The 23,908-nt window shown below is 44.2% G+C and overlaps 1 protein-coding gene across 1 annotated transcript in view; it reads right to left on the bottom strand.

The window, feature by feature from the left end:
• Window positions 1-23,908, bottom strand: part of LOC139266304 (collagen alpha-4(IV) chain-like) — a 367,140-nt gene that overhangs the window by 136,374 nt on the left and 206,858 nt on the right. The window contains exon 5 of the mRNA XM_070884125.1: window positions 7,410-7,481. Coding sequence (XP_070740226.1) covers window positions 7,410-7,481 — 72 coding nt within the window. The remainder of the gene's footprint in view (window positions 1-7,409; window positions 7,482-23,908) is intronic.

The raw sequence follows: 23,908 nt of genomic DNA, 5'->3' as shown, positions 1-23,908 counted from the left end.
CTCTTTCTGTATAATTCTAATGGTCTCTATAGTTGAGATGATTCTACCAAATCCAAAATCCTTATTATTTCACTTTGCCTTTGCTGCATGCTCACAGATTTGTATCCTATTTGTTTTGTTTTCCTTGTAAGCAGGCTATATAAGTAATGAACAATCTAGATTATATTTTGGGGAATGTGAGATATTATTAACACAGATTTATTCTGCAGATTCTTTTCGATTCAATTGTTCAAATGGCAATTTCAATTGCTCATGCCACTCTGTAGTGTTGAGTATGCATTCACTCCCAGGATTCTTTCTGCCTCTCCCTAACTAATTCAATGCCCTATCTTGAGTACATTCCCCATTTTTTCTTCCAATGTGTAAGCCTTTCCATTTATCTGTATTGCATTTCATCAGCCATGGCTCTGTTCAATTGCTTATTTCTATAATTCCTCAGCTAACTAGTTAGGGAAAGAAAGAGATCAATGGGCACTAGTTAGGGAAAGAATCATAGAAATTTTCAGCACGGAAGGAGGCCATTTCAGCCCATCATGTCCACGCTCTCCGACCAAGCACTATCCAGCCTAATCCCACTTTCCAGCTCTTGGTAAACTTGCCTCCGCTAGTTTAGTATCATCGGTGAATTCAACCAACTTACACTGAGTTTCTGAGTTCAAATCACTTATGTAGATCAGAAACAGCTGATATCCTTGCATTTGAGTACTCCACTCAGTACATCTCCTTAGCCTGACATCACTCACCTAACTAGTACCAACTGCTCCCTTTCTTTCCCTAACTAGTACCCACTCTGTTGTGTATATATAATATAAGTATACTCCCTGTACTCTCAATGTACAGTTACATAAGACTGGATGTACCTTCACACTGTATACACTATGCCTGTACCACCAGAGGGTGCAACTGGTGAAGACCGAGGGGTCACCAGGTATAACAGGGAGCTCACCACGCTGTACCCTCACTCAGGAGCTGTAATAAATAGACTAAGGTCACCACAGTTCAAGAACAATATTTTGCCTCATGGAGTCATTACTAGAGTGCTTACAGACACAATAACTGGTGATGAGATTACAAATTTCCACACGAAAAATGGCTAACCTTGGCACGTTTCAACAATTCGCCGATGGGGAAGACTGGGAGGCCTTTGTGGAAAGGCTCGAACACTTTTTCATTGCGAGCGACCTGGCGGGAGACACAGCGACCTCGTTGGCTGATAAGTGCAGAGCTATCCTGCTCAGCAGTTGTGGGACCACCGTCTATGGCCTCGTCAGGGACTTACTAGCCCCAGAGAAGACAACAACCAAAACGTATGTGGAGCTCGTAACGATGATACAGGAACAGTTCAAACCTAAAGAGAGCATCCTCACAGCCAGACACCGGTTCTACACCCACCGGCGGCCCGAAGGCCAAGAAATCGCAAAATATGCTGCAGACCTCAGACGATTGGCTGCACCGTGTGATTTTGGCGACCACCTCACCGAAGCGCTGAGGGACATCTTCGTTATTGGAATCGGCCACGAGGGCCTCCTCCACAGGCTGCTCTCTGCGGACACCATGGTCACCCTGCAGAAGGCAATTAAAGTGTTCATGGTCTCGGCCTGTGATTCCAAGCGGATGACTCACCCCCAGGACTCTAACCCGGCAAGTACTGTGAACCGACTGGTGCCTTTTAGAGGCAGGGCTGCTGCAAGCAGTCTCTCTCAGGGTATAGAGAACAGAACCCAGAGTCCCGCAATCCTGAGTCCACCACATGGGGCCAACCGGCCAGCCCCATTCTGACGCTGTGGAGGAAATCACAGGGCTCAGCTGTGCCGCTACAAAGACTATACTTGCAAAGGCTGTAACACGAAGGGCCACCTCCAGTGAATGTGCAAGAGAAATTGTACTCACCGAGTCGATGAAGAGTTGGCCGATCATCTGGACTCCAGCAACGATGAAAAGAAAGTCCATGAGGTGCACAGAGTGTTTACCTGCACCACCGAGAGCTCTCCGTTGAAAATAGAAGTCGAAATCAACGGTGTTCCAGTCACGATGGAAGCGGACACAGGGGCGAGCCAATCGCTGATGAATCAGGCGGCCTTTGAGAAACTCTGGGACAATCCAATCGAACGACCTAAAATGATCCCGATCCAAATGAAGCTGCTCACCTACACAAAGGACACCATCCCAGTCGTTGGCAGCGTGGATGCCCAGGTGTCCCATGGCGGCGCGATGCACAAGTTATCTTTGTGGATCGTTGCTGGTGATGGTCCAATGCTGCTGGGAAGAAGATGGATGAAACAAATCCGTTGGAGCTGGGAAAACCTCCAAACTCCAGCGATCGGCATCCTCCGCGGCCCCAAATTTGGATCCAGCACAACACCTAAGAAACCAGCCACTCAACTCGACTGCGTGGAGACAACCCAGACCGCTCAACCCAACAGCGAGATGCTCCAGCCAAAACGACCCGACCTCACCTTCCAGGCTCCAGTGGCAGGACTCCGGAGGAAGAAAATCGCCGCCGATGGCAACTCCCCGGCTTCCACGGCGGAACCTGGGGAGAAAAGGATCACCGCAGCCTACCTCGTGGAGAGAAAGAAAATGGTGCCCGCACCATGAGGTGAAGCGCCTCGCGGCCAGACCACGAGGGGCAAGCGTTGATGGAGCAACACGTGATGCTGAGCAGTGAACCGGATTGGGGTAAAGATTGCAAGGCCCTCTTAAAGGAGACTGGCAACCCATCACACTTAAAGGGACAGTTCCACTCTTTGTACAGCGATGCCGGTAATACACATGTAAAAGATGTAATTGACAAATGCAAGTATGTAAATGTAACTAACCATGTTAAGTCGGGCGATTGCGGTTGGATGCAATGTATTGTGACAGTAAATGAAGAAATGATGTGCGATGCCGGGTTCTCCATGTACGCTGACAAAACCAAGGGCAACCTCCGGTCGGAAACACCCAGGTCCAGCGGGCTACCCGATCATGTAGCCTGCACCTCCAGGACCAATGTGATGCCCCAGGGAGCGTGGCCACACACAGAGGGAAATAGGCAGTCTTGGCGATGGAGCAGATATGTGGTCGGAAGCTCATCTCGGGGTTAAATATAACACCAAGGTTGCAAACAATCTGGTTCAACCTCAGGCAGATGCCAGCGAGAGCAATGGAGTCGCGGGCTAGGGAACAGAGTTTGTGGCGGTGACAGAAGAAAATGGCTTCAGTCTTCTCAATATTTAGTTGGAGGAACTTTCTGCTCACCCATTTCTGGATGTTGGACAAACAGTCTGACAATTTAGAGACAGTGGAGGGGTCCGGAAGGTGGCAGTGAGGTGGAGCTGGGTGACATCAGCGTACATGTGGAAAATGAAGAATTTCTGAATGATGTCGCCGAGAGGCAGCATGGAAATGAGAAATAGGAGGGGACCAGGGATAGATCTTTGGGGGACACCAGAGGTAACAATGCGGGAGCAGGTCGGCAAGCCATTGCAGATGATTCTCTGGCTACGACCGGATAGATAAGAATGAAACCAGGTGAGTGTAGTCTCTCCTTGTTGGAAGATGGAGGGCAGGCATTGAAGGAGAATGGTGCGATTAACCGTGTCAAAGGCTGCAGATAGGTCGAGAAGAATGAGGAGGGAGAGTTTACCACTGTCACAGTCACAAAGAGGTCATTTGCGACTGTGATAAGAGCCATTTCTGTACAGTGGCAGGGGTGGAAACCTGACTGGAGGGATTCAAAAATTCGGGAAAGATGGGCACGGATTTATGAGGCAATAGCACATTCAAGGACTTTGGAGAGAAAAGGGAGATTGGATATGTCAGTACACCAGCATTGGAGCAGCACTGAGTGATGAGAGGTGAGTTTTCAGTTTCCAGATGCCTCTCATCTATGCCACTGGGAGAAATGTCACGATAATGCCACTCATTTCCTCACAGGGCAGAGCCGCCATAATCCCAAGGCTGCTGTTCATCTGCCCCTTTAACCAGTTACGGAATAGATCAGTCCGCCTCATTTTATTTGGAGAAACAGAATGTAGTTTCAGTGGGCGCAAGGGAGAAAAAAATAGAAAATAACTCGAAGAAAAAAAATCAGGAAATAATTGAAATTTTTGACCATTTATTTTCAAAGAACCAGTAAAAATAACGGCCCTGAACTTGCGGTTGGAGGCTTCCCGCGGGGAAATGCCTCCGATCCGCAAATAAAATACCCGTGCACCTGGTGGTGCAGGAAGTACGGAGACTCACAGTCCTGGGCCTCTCCAGGTACCCGCGGATAGGGGCCCACCTATCCCGAGGCTCAGGCATTTTGTAAGCACCCCTGGGATCACGTGGGCCAGCCCAACGAATGAGAGAAGGTGATCTCCATTCATGCTTATGGGGATTCCGTATGTACGGAAACCGCATGAGAATAAATGGGAATACGCCCAAAAATACATCTACACGTCAAATAAATATTTAAAAAAAACATTACGTATTTAAAATTAATTCAAATGGCATTTAGTTAAATACTTAAAACAAAAATTTTATTTTTTGATAAATAAATTTACATGTTTTAAAGGGGCTAAAAATAAACGTATCTTATTGCACAGGGTTTTAAAATGTGTAAATGAGTGATAAAATGTTATGGTTATGTTTTTTTAAACTCTTATGCTGGCTCTTATGCTTTTATCAGGTGTAAGAATTTCACGGACATTCGCTGGGTAGAAGTTGGACAAATAGCCCAACTCTCCGCCCGCGGATGCCCTTTCCCCGGGGATGCGTTGAATCTGTCAAAAAAGTTCTTGGCAGTTCGCAAGTTCCAGGTTTTCACGCATTTGCTTCGAGCACAAAAAACCCTGAACTTGTCCGGCCCTTACAGGAGTGTGTGCACCTTGTACGCACCCTACGAGCCGCAAATCACGGCCCGTTATGAAACAGGAAATTAATGGAAATGGCTCCAAATAGCCACTAGGAGACAGCAGAGGCAACAGAGAAAGCTGAATGATTCTTAATATTAGTCATGCTTCCTGAAACATCTTCCAAAAGTCATACTAATTGTATCCTGTCATTGTTTCCACACATTCACTCTCATACATTTATCTACCACCTTGGAGTTACATCTCTACAAAGAGACAGCAAGGCCTTGTAGTTAGACTGTTTGAATGCTAGTGTATGAATTTTTATTGCTGTCACATTGAATGGCTTTAGGTGCGATATTCACATGGCAGCATTAAACACATTGGCCACAGTGCTCCTCCATGACCCCAGCCGGAACTGGACAAGATCGCATTGGAAAATGATGGAAAATGCAGGTGGTGAGACCCACTGTTACCTCACCGTCCTGACCATGATTTCTCTCAGTTGCTCCTGCTCCTTTCCCCTTGCCAGGGCTGCCGCAGGCCAATCCATCCCCATGCGCTGCATGCAAATAGCCCATAATCCCTGGAGAATTTTCCTCCCATCTTCCCCACTTATTGCCGCTACGTAGGCAGTAGACCCCTGGAAGTGGCGGCAATGATCCTGGGTTCCCTAATGAAATGAGAGAGCCTTGCAGCAGACTCCTCTCCCTCCAATCTGACCTCCAATTGCCCCCACTGGGATTCTGGGTGGGCATTTTGGATTGTTGAGGTTTTCATGCCTTAGACACACATGCTGAGCGTAAAGATCAGCGACTCTGCTCCGGTCATGACCTTGGAGAAGACCGGCAGCCCAATCATGTCTCCAGGGTGAGGTAACTGTCTAGATATGAAAGATCTCAGTACCTGCCATCCCTAAAATCTATTGTACCCAACACCTGCTTTTTTTATCATTTGGCTGGCTTGATCTTGTCAGCAGACCAGCAATACCCTGAAATGAACCTCGGCTGGGAGATGTTAGCTCATTCAATGATTCCAGCTGCATGTTGGAGCTTGCTGTATCTATCATCTCATTCCATTGCAATACATCGGAGAAAGAATTTCCCGGAAGTCAATTACAGACTAGTTCTTGGGAAAGTTGGAGAGATGAGATCGCAATAATTCACCCTCTTCGATGAGCCACACGTCGATGACATAAATGCACTGAGAGTTGTCATAGGTGTTGAGAATGCCCACCTCATATTAAAACACGTTTAGTAATAAATGCATGGAGTAATTTTGAGGTTGTAATCTAATCTGACAGTTATAAATGACATAGTATTTTCCCTTGCTTTTTACCTGGTCATCTAACCTTCTTAATTATGTGCGCACAGTAACTCACCTCAGTATCTACTATTCTAATAAATAGAAAAAAAAAAGGCAGGCCATTTCCCATAAGTTCAATTTGCATGGGATGGTAACCACTATTGTTGGGTCTTCATAGAATCAGAGAATCAGAGAAATTTACATCACGGAAGGAGACCATTGCGGCCCATCGTGTCCGCGCCGACCGACCAAGGGTTATCCAGCTTAATCCCACTTTCCAGCTCTTGGCCCATAGCCCTGTAGGTTTCGGCACTTTACATGCACATCCAAGTATCTTTTAAATGTGGTGAGGGTTCCTGTCTCTACCACCCTTTCCGACAGTGAGTTCCAGACTCCCACCACCCTCTGGGTGAAGAAATTTCTCCTCATATCTCTTCTAAACCTCCCCCACAATTACTTTAAATCTATGCACCCTGGTTGTTGACCCCTCTGCCAAGGGAAACAGGTCCTTCCTATCCACTCGATCCAGGCCCCTCATAATATTATACACCTCAATCAGGTCTCCCCTTAGCCTCCTCTGTTCCAAAGAAAACAGACCCAGCATCTCCAATCTTTCCTCATAGCCAAAATTCTCCAGGTCCAGGCAACATTCTTGTAAATCTCCTCTGCACCCTTTCCAGTGCAATCACATCTTTCCTGTAATGTGGTGACCAGAACTGCACACAGTACTCCAGCTGCGGCCTAACCAGTGTTTTATACAGTTCAAGCATAACCTCCTTGATATTAAAAAGGGACTGTGGTTTTTTTAAGGGGAGGAGAAAGCAGGTGCAGTTTTTTGCGGCCAGATTTGAGGTGGTAGCTGTCAAAAACCTATTCTGCTCTTTCCACCGCCCCAAAACAGACAGCAACTCCGAGGAAAATCCCTCCCATGGAGTGTTATCATGGGAAGATGGCATCACTCCTTTAAAATAAGTGGTGTATTTGTATTGAGGAATCAAAGTGAAGGAGGTCAACGCCCATAATGCAGGATACCACCAAGGGTGAAAAGAGTAAGCAAAAAGATGAAACAAGTCAAGATGCAGTGCCAAAGTAATGCCAAGATTCTCAAATTCTCTATCTGCATCAAGATGGCAACACTGAAGGAGGAAAATAATTTTATAGCTTCTGAGATCCTGGTAGTGGATGAATTAAAGTGCGAGGTGGTGCACTGTGTCTCAATTAGTTACACATACACCAAAGAAAGACAAAGAAAATATTGCCTTTGGCTTTATTGAGCTTGTCACATACCTGGGAGCCTTTAGCTGGGAAGCACTGGCAGACCGAACAATCTCTTCCATCACAGGGACCACCAATCTGACCCTGAAACAGGAAAATCATTGGTGAGAGGCAGGTAAAATGCAAAAAATATCAACAAAATATCACCAGACTGATTCCCGTGATGGCAGGACTGACATATGAAGAAAGGCTGGATCGACTAGAATTATATTCACTGGAATTTAGAAGAATGAGAGGGGATCTCATAGAAACATATAAAATTCTGACGGGATTGGACAGATTAGATGCAGGAAGAATGTTCCCGATGTTGGGGAAGTCCAGAACTAGGGGTTACAGTCTAAGGATAAGGGAGAAGCCATTTAGGTGAGGAGAAACTTCTTCACTCAGAGAATTGTGAACCTGTGGAATTCTCTACCGCAGGAAGTTGTTGAGGCCAGTTCGTTAGATATATTCAAAAGGGAGTTAGATGTGGCCCTTACGGCTAAAGGGATCAAGATGTATGGAGAGAAAGCAGGAATGGGGTACTGAATTTGCATGATCAGCCATGATCATATTGAATGGTGGTGCAGGCTCGAAGAGCCGAATGGCCTACTCCTGCACCTATTTTTTATGTTTCTATGTTTCTAAAGCAACAGTTAATAAACACGCGAGTCGAAAGCAAGATAAGTTGTGGACACTCTTAATCGATGGCTCACCGGAAAAGCCAATTGTTTCTGTTACAAACCGCCGCACGGGCCCGCGGGAATGGACCCTGGCAAAGTGAGTCAAGAAGTGGTGTCCAAGGTGATCGGGGGAATCCCGGGGCAAGGGATGCCCAAGGATTCCTGACGGGTCCAGGTGGAACATTCCTGCTCCTCCTGGCTCACAAGGAAAACCTTCAAAATATAACATTCATTTTTCGTCTTTCTTCTCATGGGAACGCTACTCCTGGGCTCTGGGTTTCCCTGGTGAGCCCGGAACCAGGTGCTGATCTCATTGCTGCAGGTAAGCATGCCATCTGGGGCTGAATGACATCATCACAACTTGACTTTTGAATCTTAATGAGGCGCCGCGCTGCATGGGGTAAGGGCTTCACACGCTACCCAAAACATGCCAATCAAAATGGCACGGGTGCGGGTGTGGAGCGTGGGTCCGGTGAGTGCCAAGCACCTCGATTTTAACCCCCTGCACTCCTCATTCTTGCCGTCCGTGGGGTGGGGGTGGAGGTGGGGCCTTAAATTTGGGGCTGATGTGTGGTGTACAAGAAAATTCTTCTTGTGCGCTGGGAGCAGGGAGTTGGTTCCAAGCGAATTGGTGCCCAACCGTTTCCTGCTGACCACTGAATTGTCAGCTCGGTGTTGAGAAGGTTTGCTTTTGCTTAAAGTACTGGAGTGTCTTGTTCCGTGGAGAGAAGTTTAATCTATAGCCCTGTGAAAGAATTTAGCTGGTCCTAATCAGGAAGAGTCGGGGTTGCTTGTGTTCGTACCGCCAGCATGTCAGAGAAGAGGAAATGCATCCAGCAGCTGATCACATACATATAGGCACTGAAGGCAGCTTGAGTGTCTGCTGGCAACACCTCCAGTTAGTACGATCAGCGCAAAAGCTTAGACTGACAGGAATATATCTTCGCACGATAATCAGTGCATCCATTACACTCACACTCATGTTTAGTTTCTAATCTCCACTGTGTGGCAGTGTAACTAATTGAGAAGCAAGGTCCTGTAGGATCCCATAAATCATTCACAATCTCCACTGGCTGTCACACAATTAAAGAGCACAATTATAGCCAGAAAATCGAAGCAGTTTTTTGAGTAAGATAAACTATTGATTTTAAAACATTTCCTGCAGCCTCTCAAATAAGATATTATCATAAATATTTCATTATAGACATACCGTAAACACATATTAAAAAGGCTACTGGTTTCTAGTTGGGTCTTAATTTATTGTATCCTCATGTGCAGCATGTAATAATTGGGAAAAGAATGGCTTTAAAGTATTTTATACTCTCAACCTTCAGTATGTTAACAATCAATGTTATTATATACATATACACAACAAACTTTAATATAAGTGTGCACACTAGTAACCTTTCTATAATCACAGTACCAGTGAATCGTGTTTCAGATGACGTGTGAGAGCAGGTTTTTATAACTCTGCTAATTGATTGGCTGATGTAACTTCTCAGCATTTGTAATAAAGCATCTCTAGAATTTCCTGCAGCGGCACCAAGTTTGACGTTTTTGTTATCTTTTCTAGAGGCAGATTTCTCAGGATTTACAATAATTAAACATTGGTGGCAGCTTCTAATAACTCCAACCAAAAGTCCTTTGCGTGAATAAAGAATGTTGCTGTGTCAACAACAAGTCCCCGACTTCTCAAATGGTCGTAACCCTGCCCACTTTAATGACTTATACATTCCGACAGGGACAGGATGCTTCTGAAGAGCAAAACTCGAGTGAAGATTCTTTACTCCAAAAGTTCACACATTTTCTGAATTTTCAGTCATTTGTTTATGTCTCACGATAAGGCAATTCATTCTTGTGCTACAAAATGGAGATAGTTTCACAATCCAATTAGAAAACATCCAATATTTCCTAATGTAGCAGGCCTACAAATTTTGGCTGTCAGAGGAGCTCATAATTATGGAAGAATTGTGCCAGGATAGGGGCCGTTTGGGGTGATACCTGGTTTTCCGCCTCAAACATAGAAAAACATAGAAACATAGAAAATAGGTGCAGGAGTAGGCCATTCGGCCCTTCTAGCCTGCACTGCCATTCAATGAGTTCATGGCTGAACATGCAACTTCAGTACCCCATTCCTGCTTTCTCACCATACCCCTTGATCCCCCGAGTAGTAAGGACTACATCTAACTCCTTTTTGAATATATTTAGTGAATTGGCCTCAACAACTTTCTGTGGTAGAGAATTCCACAGGTTCACCACTCTCTGGGTGAAGAAGTTTCTCCTCATCTCGGTCCAAAATGGCTTACCCCTTATCCTTAGACTGTGACCCCTGGTTCTGGACTTCCCCAACATTGGGAACGTTCTTCCTGCATCTAACCTGTCTAAACCCGTCAGAATTTTAAACGTTTCTATGAGATTATATGAGAAAAGAGAACATAACTAGCTTATGTTTGAAATTCCAACCAGGGGGGAGGAGGGGCAGCTGCATCATTTTCCCACCCAACCCAGCAGCAGTTGAAGATGTGTCTGCATGCACTTCCAGGAACCTACGCCTGATGCACCCCTACTTACATCCAATGATTACCATTCCTGCTGAGAGCAGGTGTGAGTTCCATTGTGCGCCTACAAGTGGCCGAAAGATGGAAGTAGATCCCATAGGATTGATTACGTTTCCAGATGGGCCTATCTCGCTACCAAAGATGAAAACAAAGGGGCTGAAATTCAGCTCCCAATAAGGCCCATTACCTCCCGTTTGCGGCGGCCATGTGGCGAAGTCGAACGGCTGCCGATTTCTGGTCGAATGGCCGCCGCAAGCGAAATTTAGCTCTGGGGGGGGGGTTTTTCTGGCGGTCCCTACTTCTGCCCGCCAATGCCGACCGGCCATGCGTGCGTCATCAGTGCGTGCACCGCCAGGACGCCCCACCTCCCGCGGAATTTAGCGAGCAATTGCCGCCGAGCGGTGCCCCTGCCAGTTTTTTCTGTCAGGGCACCTTGTACGTTCTCTCTGCCTTGGTTGTGCAGCGGCCCAATGCCACGACTGCCATTAAAGGCGAAGACCCAATGCCTCGACCGGCAGGTTTTTTTTTTGCCGGCCAACTTCTATGTCGCCGGACTATTGTGCCCCCGCCCCCCCCTCCCCCGGGTTTGGCCCGGCCGCCAGCAGGCAGCCTGACACCCCGTCTTGGATGCCAGGCCGCTGGCCCGGCTGAAACCCTCCCTGGTGGTCCAGTGTCCGATCGCGACTAATGGCCGATTCTCTCCCTTTTAATGGAGGCGAGAGATGGTGACGCAGATGCGCAATGACCTCACCACCGCTCCGCTGCTGACTAACAGCGGCGGGGAAATCGTCCCGTCCCCACTTCTGCCCCTCACCAGCACTTCCTGCTGAACTTCCGCCCCCTTTATGACCGACTTCTTGGGCGATTCAAAAAAAAGACAAAGAGGTGAATTTCGCGAAAAAAGGTTCTGAAACGGCGGTAAAAACTCTTTAAAAAAGATTGAGTGGCAGCTTTCCAACGGGACTAAATTTAGTCCCCAAAATGTTTTAATAAGCTGTTCCTTTGGTCCGCTGCCACTTCTAACAAAAGCTCAGATTAGTATCTGTGGATATCATTAAGTTATGCTTCTAATGCTTCATTGTATTTGATCGTACGGGGGGAACTCGCACTCTCCAAGAAACCGCCCATGTTCCTCAGAGGTACGTGTCTATTTCTAGCACACGCATTTCCATGCTGAGTATTTCCAGCATGTTCCATTTTTATTTCAGAAGCAACTTCAAGTCAAGTTTAGAAGAATCTAAAGTACTTCCCTTGTATTTTCCCAAGAATCACAGTGTCGAAATAGAAAATCTCCTTTTTGATTCCTATTTGGATGATTGCTTTCTCGCTAACTTTTCAAGTCAACCTTGAACTCAGTTTATCAGAATTCTGAAACCCCTTCATGGCTAGGCTTTCACCTGGTCAAATGAGCACTGGGATGAGGAACTAGAAGGATGTGGCCATTGATAGAATCATACCCCAGCGTGAGTTTCCATACTCAGACGAGGAGGGAGAAAACTGGAGAGGAAATATGAGTGATAGCTTTTGGAATCCCTTGCATTTGGTTTTAACACTTAGTGTACTTTTTCAATACAATATGACCTGTTTTTAATCAGGAAGTAAAAACTTGCTTGGCAATTGCATAAAGTGCACAGTTAAATCTTTTTTACGCAACAAGTGGAATGGGATGGCGGACACAGATTCAATAGTAGCCTTCAAAGGGGAATTGGACACATACTTGAAGGAGAAAGAATTGCAGAGGTATGGAGAACGAGCGGGGAGTGGGACTAACTGGATTGCTCTTTGAAAGAGCCGGCACAGACTCGATGGGCCGAGTGGCTTCCTTTTGTGCTGTACTATTCTCGTCTATGATTCTATTCTATTATTGATGTAGAATTCAAATAGAGACACACCAAGGTTCTACTAAAAATGTCCTGTTGTAATGACCCTGGCTCAGTATGTTGTTGCATTAGGAGATAGGTAATGAATTTGTCAAAGTTTAAGAGCTTTTTTAGGAAATCTTTTGTTTGTAATTTTCAATTTTCTCCTCTTTTCCTGAAGACTGTGCTAGGGAACACTCAGCTCCCAGATGCAGTGGACAGGAAAAGGGGAATTGAGATTCACTGTGTCAGGTATCTGCTGCCACACACCACCCCAGGATTTGCACAGCTAGCCCTAAATTGATGTAACTGGGTCTCCACCTACTCCAAGCACTGGCCAATCGTAACAATGCAGATGAGATGGGAGAAGATGTTCCCAGCCCTCCCATCTAACCTTCCCCTTGCACCAACCATGGGGCATCCGAGCGGCTGCATGCACCAAGTAACCTAATGGAAGGATTGCACCAGGAATGTCCACAGACCCTCAAAAGATACAATAATCTCTGCCTCAACCATTCCCTGTAACAAAGCATTTCATTCTCCAACAATCCTCGATGTACAGAAATGTCTCCTAACCTCTGTCCGCCCTCTCAATGACAATTCTAAATTGATGACCTCACTCATCGCTGGTTCTCCAACGAGAGGAAATATTCTTTCCCCGTTCATTCTATTGGAACTCTTCATAATTTTTAAATCCTCTATTAAATATCCTCATAGCCTTCCCTGCTCCGGTGGAAATAGTCTCAGAATCTCAAGTCTCTACTCACAACTACAGTTACCATCCCGAATGTCATTCTGTACTCTACGAGGACGATTTTAACTCTACTTGCCTGGGGCAAAACCTGAATTTAACGAACAAATTCCTTGTGAGGCATCTTATCGGATGCCTTTTGAAAATCCGCATGCAGCATTTCCTTTATCTTTCCAAAAGCACAATTAAATTTGTCAATCACGACTTGCTTTTAACTATTTTGTACTGATTAACCCTCGCATTGCTAAATGTTCAATAATTTTATCTCCAATTATGAATTCTAAAGGGTTTAGTTGTCCAGTTTATACTTTTCTTTCTACTTGTTACATCGATGACTCTCTAGTCCCTTGGCAACATTTGCATGTTTGAGGATTGAAAAGTTGGTTTTATAAATGGAGGGATAGAATATAAAAGCAAAGAGAGCATGCTAGAACTTTATAAATCACTAGTTAGGCCTCAGCTGGAGTATTGTGGACAATTCTGGGCACCACATTTCAGGAAAGATGTAAAGGCCTTCGAAAGGGTACAAAGGAGGTTTACCAGGATGTTACCAGGGATGAGGGACTTCAGTTATGAGACGAGGTTGGAAAAGTTAGCACTGTTCTCCTTGGATCAAAGAAGATTAAGAGGTGACCAAATAGATGATGAGAGGTTTTGATCGAGTAAATAGGGGAAAAAGATTCCCTCAGGCGAGTGGGTCAATAACCAGAGGTCATAGATCCATAATCAATGGGAAAAGATCTAGAGGGGAGAAGAGGAGACATTTTTTCACTCAGAGAGTTGTCAGGATCTGGAACACTCTACCTGAAAAGGTCATGGAAGCCGATTCATAAATAAATTTAAAACAGATTTGGATAGGTACTTGAGAATGAGCAACTTACAGGGTTACGGACAAAAAGCGAGAACAAGGGCCTAAGCATGACTGCTCTTTCAAAGAGCCAGCACAGGCATGATGGGCTGAATGGCCTTTTTCTGTGCAGTAAGTTTCTATAAATCTATGAATCCTCTGCTCTCTTCTCTCTGATTTTCAATAGCCTAGGGTGCCTTTCATATTCCCTGTTAGCTCTTCTAATTTCCCTTTTCGCTTCCCCACTACATGTTCTATGTTCCTCGTAATTATCTTTAATTTCATCTTATGCCTCCAGTGTAAGTATGTCAACGATCAGCTCATGCAGATAAATACAGAATCAAGAGGGTGTGCCAAGGACTGAAGATGCTATTTTAGTTGGGGTCAGACTGTTTGTTTCGGTGATTTATTTTTTAATTAGTGGGCTATTTATGTGTTAGGTATTTTCTTTTAATTTGTATTTTATTTTTGTTGCTGCTTGCTGTTGTCATTCTAAGATAACAATCTGCCTTCAGCCTTTCATAACTTAAACTGGTATCGTTCTTCTTTTGGATGAGATATTAAACCGAGGCCTCATCTGCCATCTCAGATAGATGTATACGGTCTCATAGCACTATTTGAAGAGTAGCTAGGGAGTCCTTGCCAATATTTATCCCTTAACTAACATCACTAAAAAACAGGTTATCTGGTCAATATTAAATTCCTGTTTGTGGAACCTTGCTGTGCGCAAATTGGCTGCCGTGTTTCCTATATTACAACAGTGACTACACTTCAGAAGTACTTCATTGGCTGTAAAAAGCCTTGGGGTGTCCTGGGGTCATGAAAGGCAAAGTTGTACATAAATGCAAGTTGTTCTTTTTCTTTAATTATTTGCCATATGCTGATGCTAAGTCAGTGGAAAGCATGTGGAGAAAATGAATTGATGCCAAGTGCACGTTTTTAGTTTCAGAATACGAACTGATTATCTGCGACATTGCTCCTGATCCGGGGCACAGTTGTGATGGTTAGCAATCAAGAAGGTGCTATTTTTTTAACCCTTTAAAGGCATTCCTCAGGTATTCCCTGTGGGCAAATGATGTAGGCACAATCCGAGCTTCAGTAGAAGCCAAACTTGCTAGGAAAGCTTTTGTAATTGGCAACTGCTTGTAAATCCCAAACTCCAGCCTCGGGTTATCAAGGTCAGAAAAAACAGCAGGAAATACTTTTTTTTTACATTTTGACAAACATGCGCGATGTGATTGGGGCAGAGGAGTGATGAGGGGTTGTGGCTGAGATTTGGTGGGCGTTCGTGATGGAGGTTCGGCGAATGTTTGTCGCGGAGGGAGATCGTGGCGGAGGTGCGGCGAGTGTTTTTGTGGCAGAATAACGGTGAGGGATCGTGGCGGAGGTGCGGCGAATGTTTGTGGCGGAGGTGCGGCGAATGAGGGTACGGGGCGCAGAAGAGCCGAGGGCCCAGGGGCAGCACGGGCCCAGCCCACACTGTGCGATATGTGTGCTCACTCGGTCCGTGCAGCAGAGCAGGTCTCCAGTCGTCCTGGTTAACCCTTGCCACTGGATAAAGGCCTAGCTCTGTCAAGCCCGTGTGTGGTGGCTGATGTGCACAAGGACGACTGGAGACCTGCGCTGCTGCATGGACCTAGTGCACACATATCGCAGTGTGTGCTGGCCCGTGCTGCCCCAGGGCCCTCAGCTCTTCTGGGCCCCGTGCCCTCATTCACCGCACTTACGCCATGATCTCTTGCCGCTCCTCCGCCACAAACATTTGCTGCACCTCCTAAAAAAATCCACGCACAGGCATCTTCCATCCCTTCAATTGGAGTTCAGGACTGGAACATCATGTCCCTCATTGAAACATCTGTGAACTCATGTGGAAGTAAGTCATCCTCGTTCGAGGGACCACCTATGAGGTGCAAAACGTGCGTGACTTTAAAACAATGTTTATCTTTTCATTGTTTCTAATGTATCATTACTGCTTGTGGCTTTAATATTGTTTTAATTGGTTCTGTTTGTTTAACTGGCAACTCTCGCAATAATGTTTTCCATCACTATTAGTATTTCCAAAACTCATTCGTGGCTTGTGTCACCTGAAATATTCAGAGTGGGTTCAGAAGAGGACGCTGATACATGTCACATACTCAGCTTTATCGGGGTGGAATTTGCGGTTGCAATGATGGTAAAACTGTCAGCGTTCGCCATCATTACTCTGCAAAACTGACAGGATCTTCTGGCATCTGCACATGCGCAGTTAAATGTGGAAATCCAGAAGTTGCTGTCAGTGATACCCAGATCCTCCACAGGGTGCACTTGATTTGATGTGAACTTCAACTATTTACGCACTATTCTCACTGTAAAAACCCTTGAACAAGTTCATCCTTGTTGAATGAGGTGTAACTGAGTTGTTAACAGCGTAATAAGTTGCAAGTACTGCTGAACAACCTCTCTGGCCCTGAAAAAAATAATTTTATACTGTGGAGTTTCAATTCCTCCATTCCATGATAAAAAATACTATAGATTTTTTAAATAATAAAAATTAATTTTTATTTTATTTTATGTTTGTTTATGATATTTCAGCTTATACCTTAATTCCATGTCCCAATCTCTAATTTTTCAATGTGATTGGCTATTTAGCCTCTTAATGACATCACTCTTGCTGTACGCCACAGAGGGCCCCATAGGTGGCGCCAGAATGAAATTAACATCGGAAAAGGTGAAATCGACGCCACAGAGCCCGCTAAAACATTGTGGATGGCTTTCTTTGAGGTCAGCGGCGAGTGCCGTCACTTCGACGCTGACAGAAAAATCCGGGCCATTACGTTTGTCTGATGGAGCTTTCAAAAGTCATGTTAGCAGTGGAACGTGTAAGCAGAATCTCCATCATAAGGAGAGCAGTGAAGCAATCAGTCATGTTCTTATATTGATGGCATTCCAAATTACCTTATTCAAAACTAATTTACACCCATTTTAAAAGCCTGCAGCAACTTAAAAATGGCAGCAGCTCCATAGAGGGAAAGCAAATAAATGAAAATTTTCTTCCAGCATTTGTCAGCAAGTTAAGCTTCACTCGATAGTTACCTAACGTTTTGGGGACTTAAAAGCAGAGAATCAGAAGAAGTAGCAGCATTTCCAGGTGCCTTGGGACTTCATGGCAGCCTCCTCCTCATAACCAGTTGGAAAACACCACAAGATTATTGTCTTTCAATCGTCCCTCTCTCATTTTAATGTCCCTTTCTCTTCTTCCACAGATTAATCACAGAATAGCCTTTTTTTTCTAGTTTAAAAATGTTATTTTGGGTTGACCAACCCCTCCGAGAGACAGCAGTGCTCTCTTCCTTTTAAAGAGGGGACTCTTGCTTGGAAAATATATCAGTGGTGTCCTTTTAAAGGGGAGGCACCTGCTAATGGAACCCTGTGGGAATTGACTTACCCTATTGTCTACACTGCATTTTATTCCTTGTCCAATATGCATTATCTTACCTTTATTCGCATTAAAAGCCATCAGCCATTTGCTAGCCTATGTCATGATCTCTTTACAGAAACATAGAAAATAGGTGCAGGAGTAGGCCATTCGGCCCTTCGAGCCTGCACCGCCATTCAATGAGTTCATGGCTGAACATGCAACTTCAGTACCCCATTCCTGCTTTCTCGCCATACCTCTTGATCCCCCTAGTAGTAAGGACTACATCTAACTCCTTTTTGAATATATTTAGTGAATTGGCCTCAACAACTTTCGATGGTAAAGAATTCCACAGGTTCATCACTCTCTGGGTGAAGAAGTTTCTCCTCATCTCGGTCCTAAATGGCTTACCCCTTATCCTTAGACTGTGACCCCTGGTTCTGGACTTCCCCAACATTAATAAGAACATAAGAACATAAGAATTAGGAACAGAAGTAGGCCATCTAGCCCCTCGAGCCTGCTCCGCCATTCAACAAGATCATGGCTGATCTGGCCGTGGACTCAGCTCCACTTACCCACCCGCTCCCCATAACCCTTAATTCCCTGATTGGTTAAAAATCTATCTATCTGTGATTTGAATACATTCAATGAGCTAGCCTCAACTGCTTCCTTGGGCAGAGAATTCCACAGATTCACAACCCTCTGGGAGAAGAAATTCCTTCTCAACTCGGTTTTAAATTGTCTCCCCCGTATTTTGAGGCTGTGCCCCCTAGTTCTAGTCTCCCCGACCAGTGGAAACAACCTCTCTGCCTCTACCCTGTCTATCCTTTTCATTATTTTAAATGTTTCTATAAGATCACCCCTCATCCTTCTGAACTCCAACAAGTAAAGACCCAGTCTACTCAATCTATCATCATAAGGTAAATTCCTCATCTCCGGAATCAGCCTAGTGAATCGTCTCTGTACCCCTTCCAAAGCTAGTATATCATTCCTTAAGTAAGGTGACCAAAACTGCACACAGTACTCCAGGTGCGGACTCACCAATACCCTATACAGTTGCAGCAGGACCTCCCTGCTTTTGTACTCCATCCCTCTCGCAATGAAGGCCAACATTCCATTCGCCTTCCTGATTACCTGCTGCACCTGCAAACTAACTTTTTGGGATTCATGCACAAGGAAACTCAAAAGAGTTTCATGCACAAGGAATCACGCCCGGCAGCCAAATTTTAATTTGATTTTACGTTTTTAAGTTTAATTTGTTTTAATTGCCGGTGCTTTTAGTGTCCCCCTTCCCTTTTATAGGGGGCACTGGGGAAAATTGTGATTTTAGTGCCCAAAAAAAAACCCAAAAAAAGAAAAACACAAAAAAAAAACAAAAAAAAGGGGAAAAAAAAAAAAGGGCCTTGTAAATGTCTGGTGTGTCACCCAGGTCGGGTGGCACCGTTTAATGTTGTTTGTTTTGCAGATGAACTCCAAAAAGAGTTTCATGCACAAGGACCCCCAGGTCCCTCTGCACCGCAGCATGTTGTAATTTCTCCCCTTTTACTGTTTTTTTTTCCAAGGTGGATGACCTCACATTTTCCGACATTGTATTCCATCTGCCAAACCTTAGCCCATTCGCTTAGCCTATCTAAATCTCTTTGCAGCCTCTCTGTGTCCTCTACGCAACCCGCTTTCCCACTAATCTTTGTGTCATCTGCAAATTGTGTTACACTACACTCTGTCCCCTCTTCCAGGTCATCTATGTATATTGTAAACAGTTGTGGTCCCAGCACCGATCCCTGTGGCACACCACTAACCACCGATTCCCAACCCGAAAAGGACCCATTTATCCTGACTCTCTGTTTTCTGTTCACCAGCCAATTCTCTATCCATGCTAATACATTTCCTCTGACTCTGCGTACCTTTATCTTCTGCAGTAACCTTTTGTGTGGCACCTTATCGAATGCCTTTTGGAAATCTAAACACACCACATCCATCGGTACATCTCTATCCACCATGCTCGTTATATCCTCAAAGAATTCCAGTAAATTAGTTACACATGATTTCCCCTTCATGAATCCATGTTGGGTCTGCTTGATTGTGCTATTCCTATCTAGATGTCCCGCTATTTCTTCCTTAATGATAGCTTCAAGCATTTTCCCCACTACAGATGTTAAACTAACCGGCCTATAGTTACCTGCCTTTTGTCTGCCCCCTTTTTTAAACAGAGGCGTTACATTAGCTGCTTTCCAATCCGATGGCACCTCCCCAGAGTCCAGAGAATTATGGTAGATTATAACGAATGCATCTGCTATAACTTCCGCCATCTCTTTTAATATCCTGGGATGCATTTCATCAGGACCAGGGGACTTGTCTACCTTGAGTCCCATTAGCCTGTCCAGCACTACCCCCCTAGTGATAGTGATTGTCTCAAGGTCCTCCCTTCCCACATTCCTGTGACCAGCAATTTTTGGCATGGCTTTTGTGTCTTCCACTGTGAAGACCGAAGCAAAATAATTGTTTAAGGTCTCAGCCATTTCCACATTTCCCATTATTAAATCCCCCTTCTCATCTTCTAAGGGACCAACATTTACATTAGTCACTCTTTTCTGTTTTATATATCGGTAAAAGCTTTTACTATCTGTTTTTATGTTTTGCGCAAGTTTACTTTCGTAATCTATCTTTCCTTTCTTTATTGCTTTCTTAGTAATTCTTTGCTGTCGTTTAAAATTTCCCAATCTTCTAGTTTCCCACTAAACTTGGCCACTTTATACGCATTGGTTTTTAATTTGATACTCTCCTTTATTTCCTTGGTTATCCACGGCTGGTTATTCCTTCTCTTACCGCCCTTCTTTTTCACTGGAATATATTTTTGTTGAGCACTATGAAAGAGCTCCTTAAAAGTCCTCCACTGTTCCTCAATTGTGTCACCGTTTAATTTGTGTTCCCAGTCTACTTTAGCCAATTCTGCCCTCATCCCACTGTAGTCCCCTTTGTTTAAGCATAGTATGCTCGTTTGAGACACTATTTCCTCACCCTCAATCTGTATTACAAATTCAACCATACTGTGATCACTCATTCCGAGAGGATCTTTTACTAGGAGATCACTTATTATTCCTGTCTCATTACACAGGATCAGATCTAAGATAGCTTGCTCCCTTGTAGGTTCTGTAGCATACTGTTCTAAGAAACAATCCTGTATGCATTCTATGAATTCCTCCTCAAGGCTACCCCGTGCGATTTGATTTGACCAATCGATATGTAGGTTAAAATCCCCCATGATTACTGCCGTTCCTTTTTCACATACCTCCATTATTCCCCTGATTATTGTCCGCCCCACTGTGAGGTTATTATTTGGGGGCCTATAAACTACGCCCACCAGTGACTTTTTCCCCTTACTATCTCTAATCTCCACCCACAATGATTCAACATTTTGTTCATTAGAGCCAATATCATCTCTCACAACTGCCCTGATATCATTCTTTATTAACAGAGCTACCCCACCTCCTTTCCCTTCTTGTCTATCTTTCCGAATTGTCAGATACCCCTGTATGTTTAATTCCCAGTCTTGGCCACCCTGCAACCACGTTTCAGCAATGGTCACCAAATCATACCATTTGTAATGATTTGTGCCGACAACTCATTTACTTTGTTTCGAATGCTGCGTGCGTTTAGGTAAAGTGTTTTAATACTAGTTTTTAAACCATGATTTTTAGTTTTGACCCCTCCTGCAGCCCCTTTATATTCATACATATTGTCCCTTCCTATCACCTTGTGGTTTACACTTACCCCAGTGCTACTCTGCTCTGTTGCCTCCTGCCTTTTGCATTCTTTCTTGGGGTCCTGTTCATCTGAGCCCTCACCCACTCTAACAAGCTCAGAGCCCTCTCCTGGGTTCCCATCCCCCTGCCAAGCTAGTTTAAAGCCCTCCCAATCATACTATCAAAACCACCCGCGAGAACATTGGTCCCATTTGAACGCTGTTTATCTCCCTTATATTTGCCATCTGGCCACATTTTGTTATCATCAGCAAACGTTATGTTAGAATAAGTGCTCTCCTCCAAATCATTTCTTCATAGTGCAAATACCTGCGGGCTTGGAATAGGCCCCTTACAGCAATCCATGTCAGTACCACTGAGACAAATGGAAACATTACTTTCCACTTATTATTGCCAAGCCAGTTTTCTGCCTGTCTAACAAATTTGTCTTGAATTCCATGAAACATAAGCTTCTTTAAAAGTGTTACATGTGAAACTTCATCAAGTGACTTCCAAAAATTCACATAAAGGACATCCGCTATATAGCGTTCAGCTATAGTGCATGGTCTTCAACCATTTGTTCAGTTATTTCCCCAAAGAATTCCAGTTAATTAATGAGATATACCTATCGAGTCCAGAGCTATGCAAACCATGTCTTATGGCCTTTGCGTTCTTCAGGTGAGTATTAGTAACATCTCATATGCTCTTAAGCATTATCCCCAGTACAAATGTCAGGCTAGTTGGTTTATAGTCTTCAAGTTCATATTTCTATCTTTTTTTGAATATTAGGATATTCTTCTGTTCTCAAGTGCAGTTCCTGTGTTCATGGAGCTTTAGAAAATTGTTAAGAACTTAATCTATTTCCTTCCTTGATGTGTGCATCACATATGACCCAAGAGAAGTTTTCTGTTTATGCCTGGTCTGCCAGAAAAACTATTCCAATATGCTGTCCTAATGCTATTTACAAATCATTATCCTGTACCATTACAACTGTCCAATACAAGTAATGATTACTTTGTGCAATCAAAGCTGAAAGTCTAATTTTGTTGCCAAAATCAGTGCTCCAAGGGGCAAGCAGTGTACTTTACCCCAGAGGTCTAAACATTGCACAGCAAAATAAAGTGTTGCTAATGGCAACCCATGCTCATTTCACCCTCTCATCTCCATATCCCCTTTGCCTCCCCTCCCCTCCCTCTTGTCTTAAACATAACATTTAAAAATATCCCTATTTGGATCATTATTTCATTTTAAAACGATGAACCATTTCCCATATAAACTGATCAGAAGTGGAGATTGCCGAAGCTAATCTTAACAAGGTCATAGATTTGCGTAGAATTGCTGAAAATCCTCCAAAGTGAATCTATAGCTATTTATACAGTCAGATTGTTGGAGAACAGGTCAGATTCCCCTGGGACATGCATCAAGCACAGATCTATAGAATAAACCACATTCTTCAAAGTACTGAACCTTGCAAGAACTTATTTTTTTTGTGCTCATCGAGAATGGAATGGTACAGTTTCCCATTCAGTTATCGGTGTCTACCTCAAACACTTCCAAGTCAGAGCAAAGTACCCTCCAGTCTTCCCCAACATCCGAACTCCACCACAAACTCAGAAGTCTGCTCCATATTGCATCTGTATGGTATTTTTTATTTCCTGCACCAGCTAGCCTTGTGGATCCTTTGAATGAGAGAAACAATTATGGGCCCACGAGTTTTAAATTGTGGGCGTTTCTGTGTTGTGAGTCCCCAACAACCAAGAGCTCAGTTGAGGCAGCCCAAACATCATTTGCATTGGACATTACATCTAGCAAGGAGAGGAAATGTTCATTCGACCAGTCTAGGCTAGATTGATATCTTGGTCATAGAGGTGAAAGGACAGCGCATTTACACACAACTCTATTTTCCCCTCCCAACCCTACCCACGTCATGCTTTATGCATCATTTTCTAGCAGGCAAACAGCTTGCAGGCTACTAACTCTGCAATCAACTACCCAAAGGTGTAAGAATGGCCCTATAGTTAGTCACACTCTGAGCTCCTCCACCCTTTTCCCAGTCAATGGGAAGTGCCTAGAACTTGCTCAGGACCACCCTATCATAGTCATCCAAGATCAGCAAACAGCATCGCTTGGGCAGCTAAAAAGGTTAAACTTTTTAAAGAAAATTGACCTCTATATAACAGCATTTAGTTAACTGCCTTGTACAATGTGAAAGATATACAACTGTCAAAATCAAAAGGGTACCTTTCCCTTTAAACAGTAACAAACTCTTCCCTTGCGACTTTTATAAGAATATCTCTTTCTTCTATGAAAGCTCTTAAAAGGACAGATGCCTCTCTGAATACCTGATTGCACATTTTTATCTTCTCTAAAGTTTATTGGTCTAATGGAACAACAATTTATACCCTGGATTAACTTGGGATTCGGAAAAGAAGATCATACTTGGCCAACTTCATCAGAGTTCTTTGAGGAGGTGACAGATATAGTGGATGGGAAAATGCGCTTGATGTAATCTATAGGGACTTTCGGAAAACTTCTGACAAGGCACAACACAGGAGACTATTGGAGAAGATTAAGATATAGAATTATGGGGAAGGTGGATTAAAAACTAGTTAGAAGGGAGGGTCAAAAAAGTGTGAAAAAAATCAAGTTAGGAAAAACGATCAGACTCCCAAAAGGAATCAAGCATGCTTCAGGAGACCA

The sequence above is a fragment of the Pristiophorus japonicus genome, chromosome 6 (assembly GCF_044704955.1).
Source record: "Pristiophorus japonicus isolate sPriJap1 chromosome 6, sPriJap1.hap1, whole genome shotgun sequence".
In the NCBI taxonomy this organism is placed as follows: domain Eukaryota; kingdom Metazoa; phylum Chordata; class Chondrichthyes; family Pristiophoridae; genus Pristiophorus; species Pristiophorus japonicus.
The sequence above is the reverse complement of the archived record's forward strand: the minus strand, read 5'-3'. Positions and strand labels throughout refer to the sequence as shown.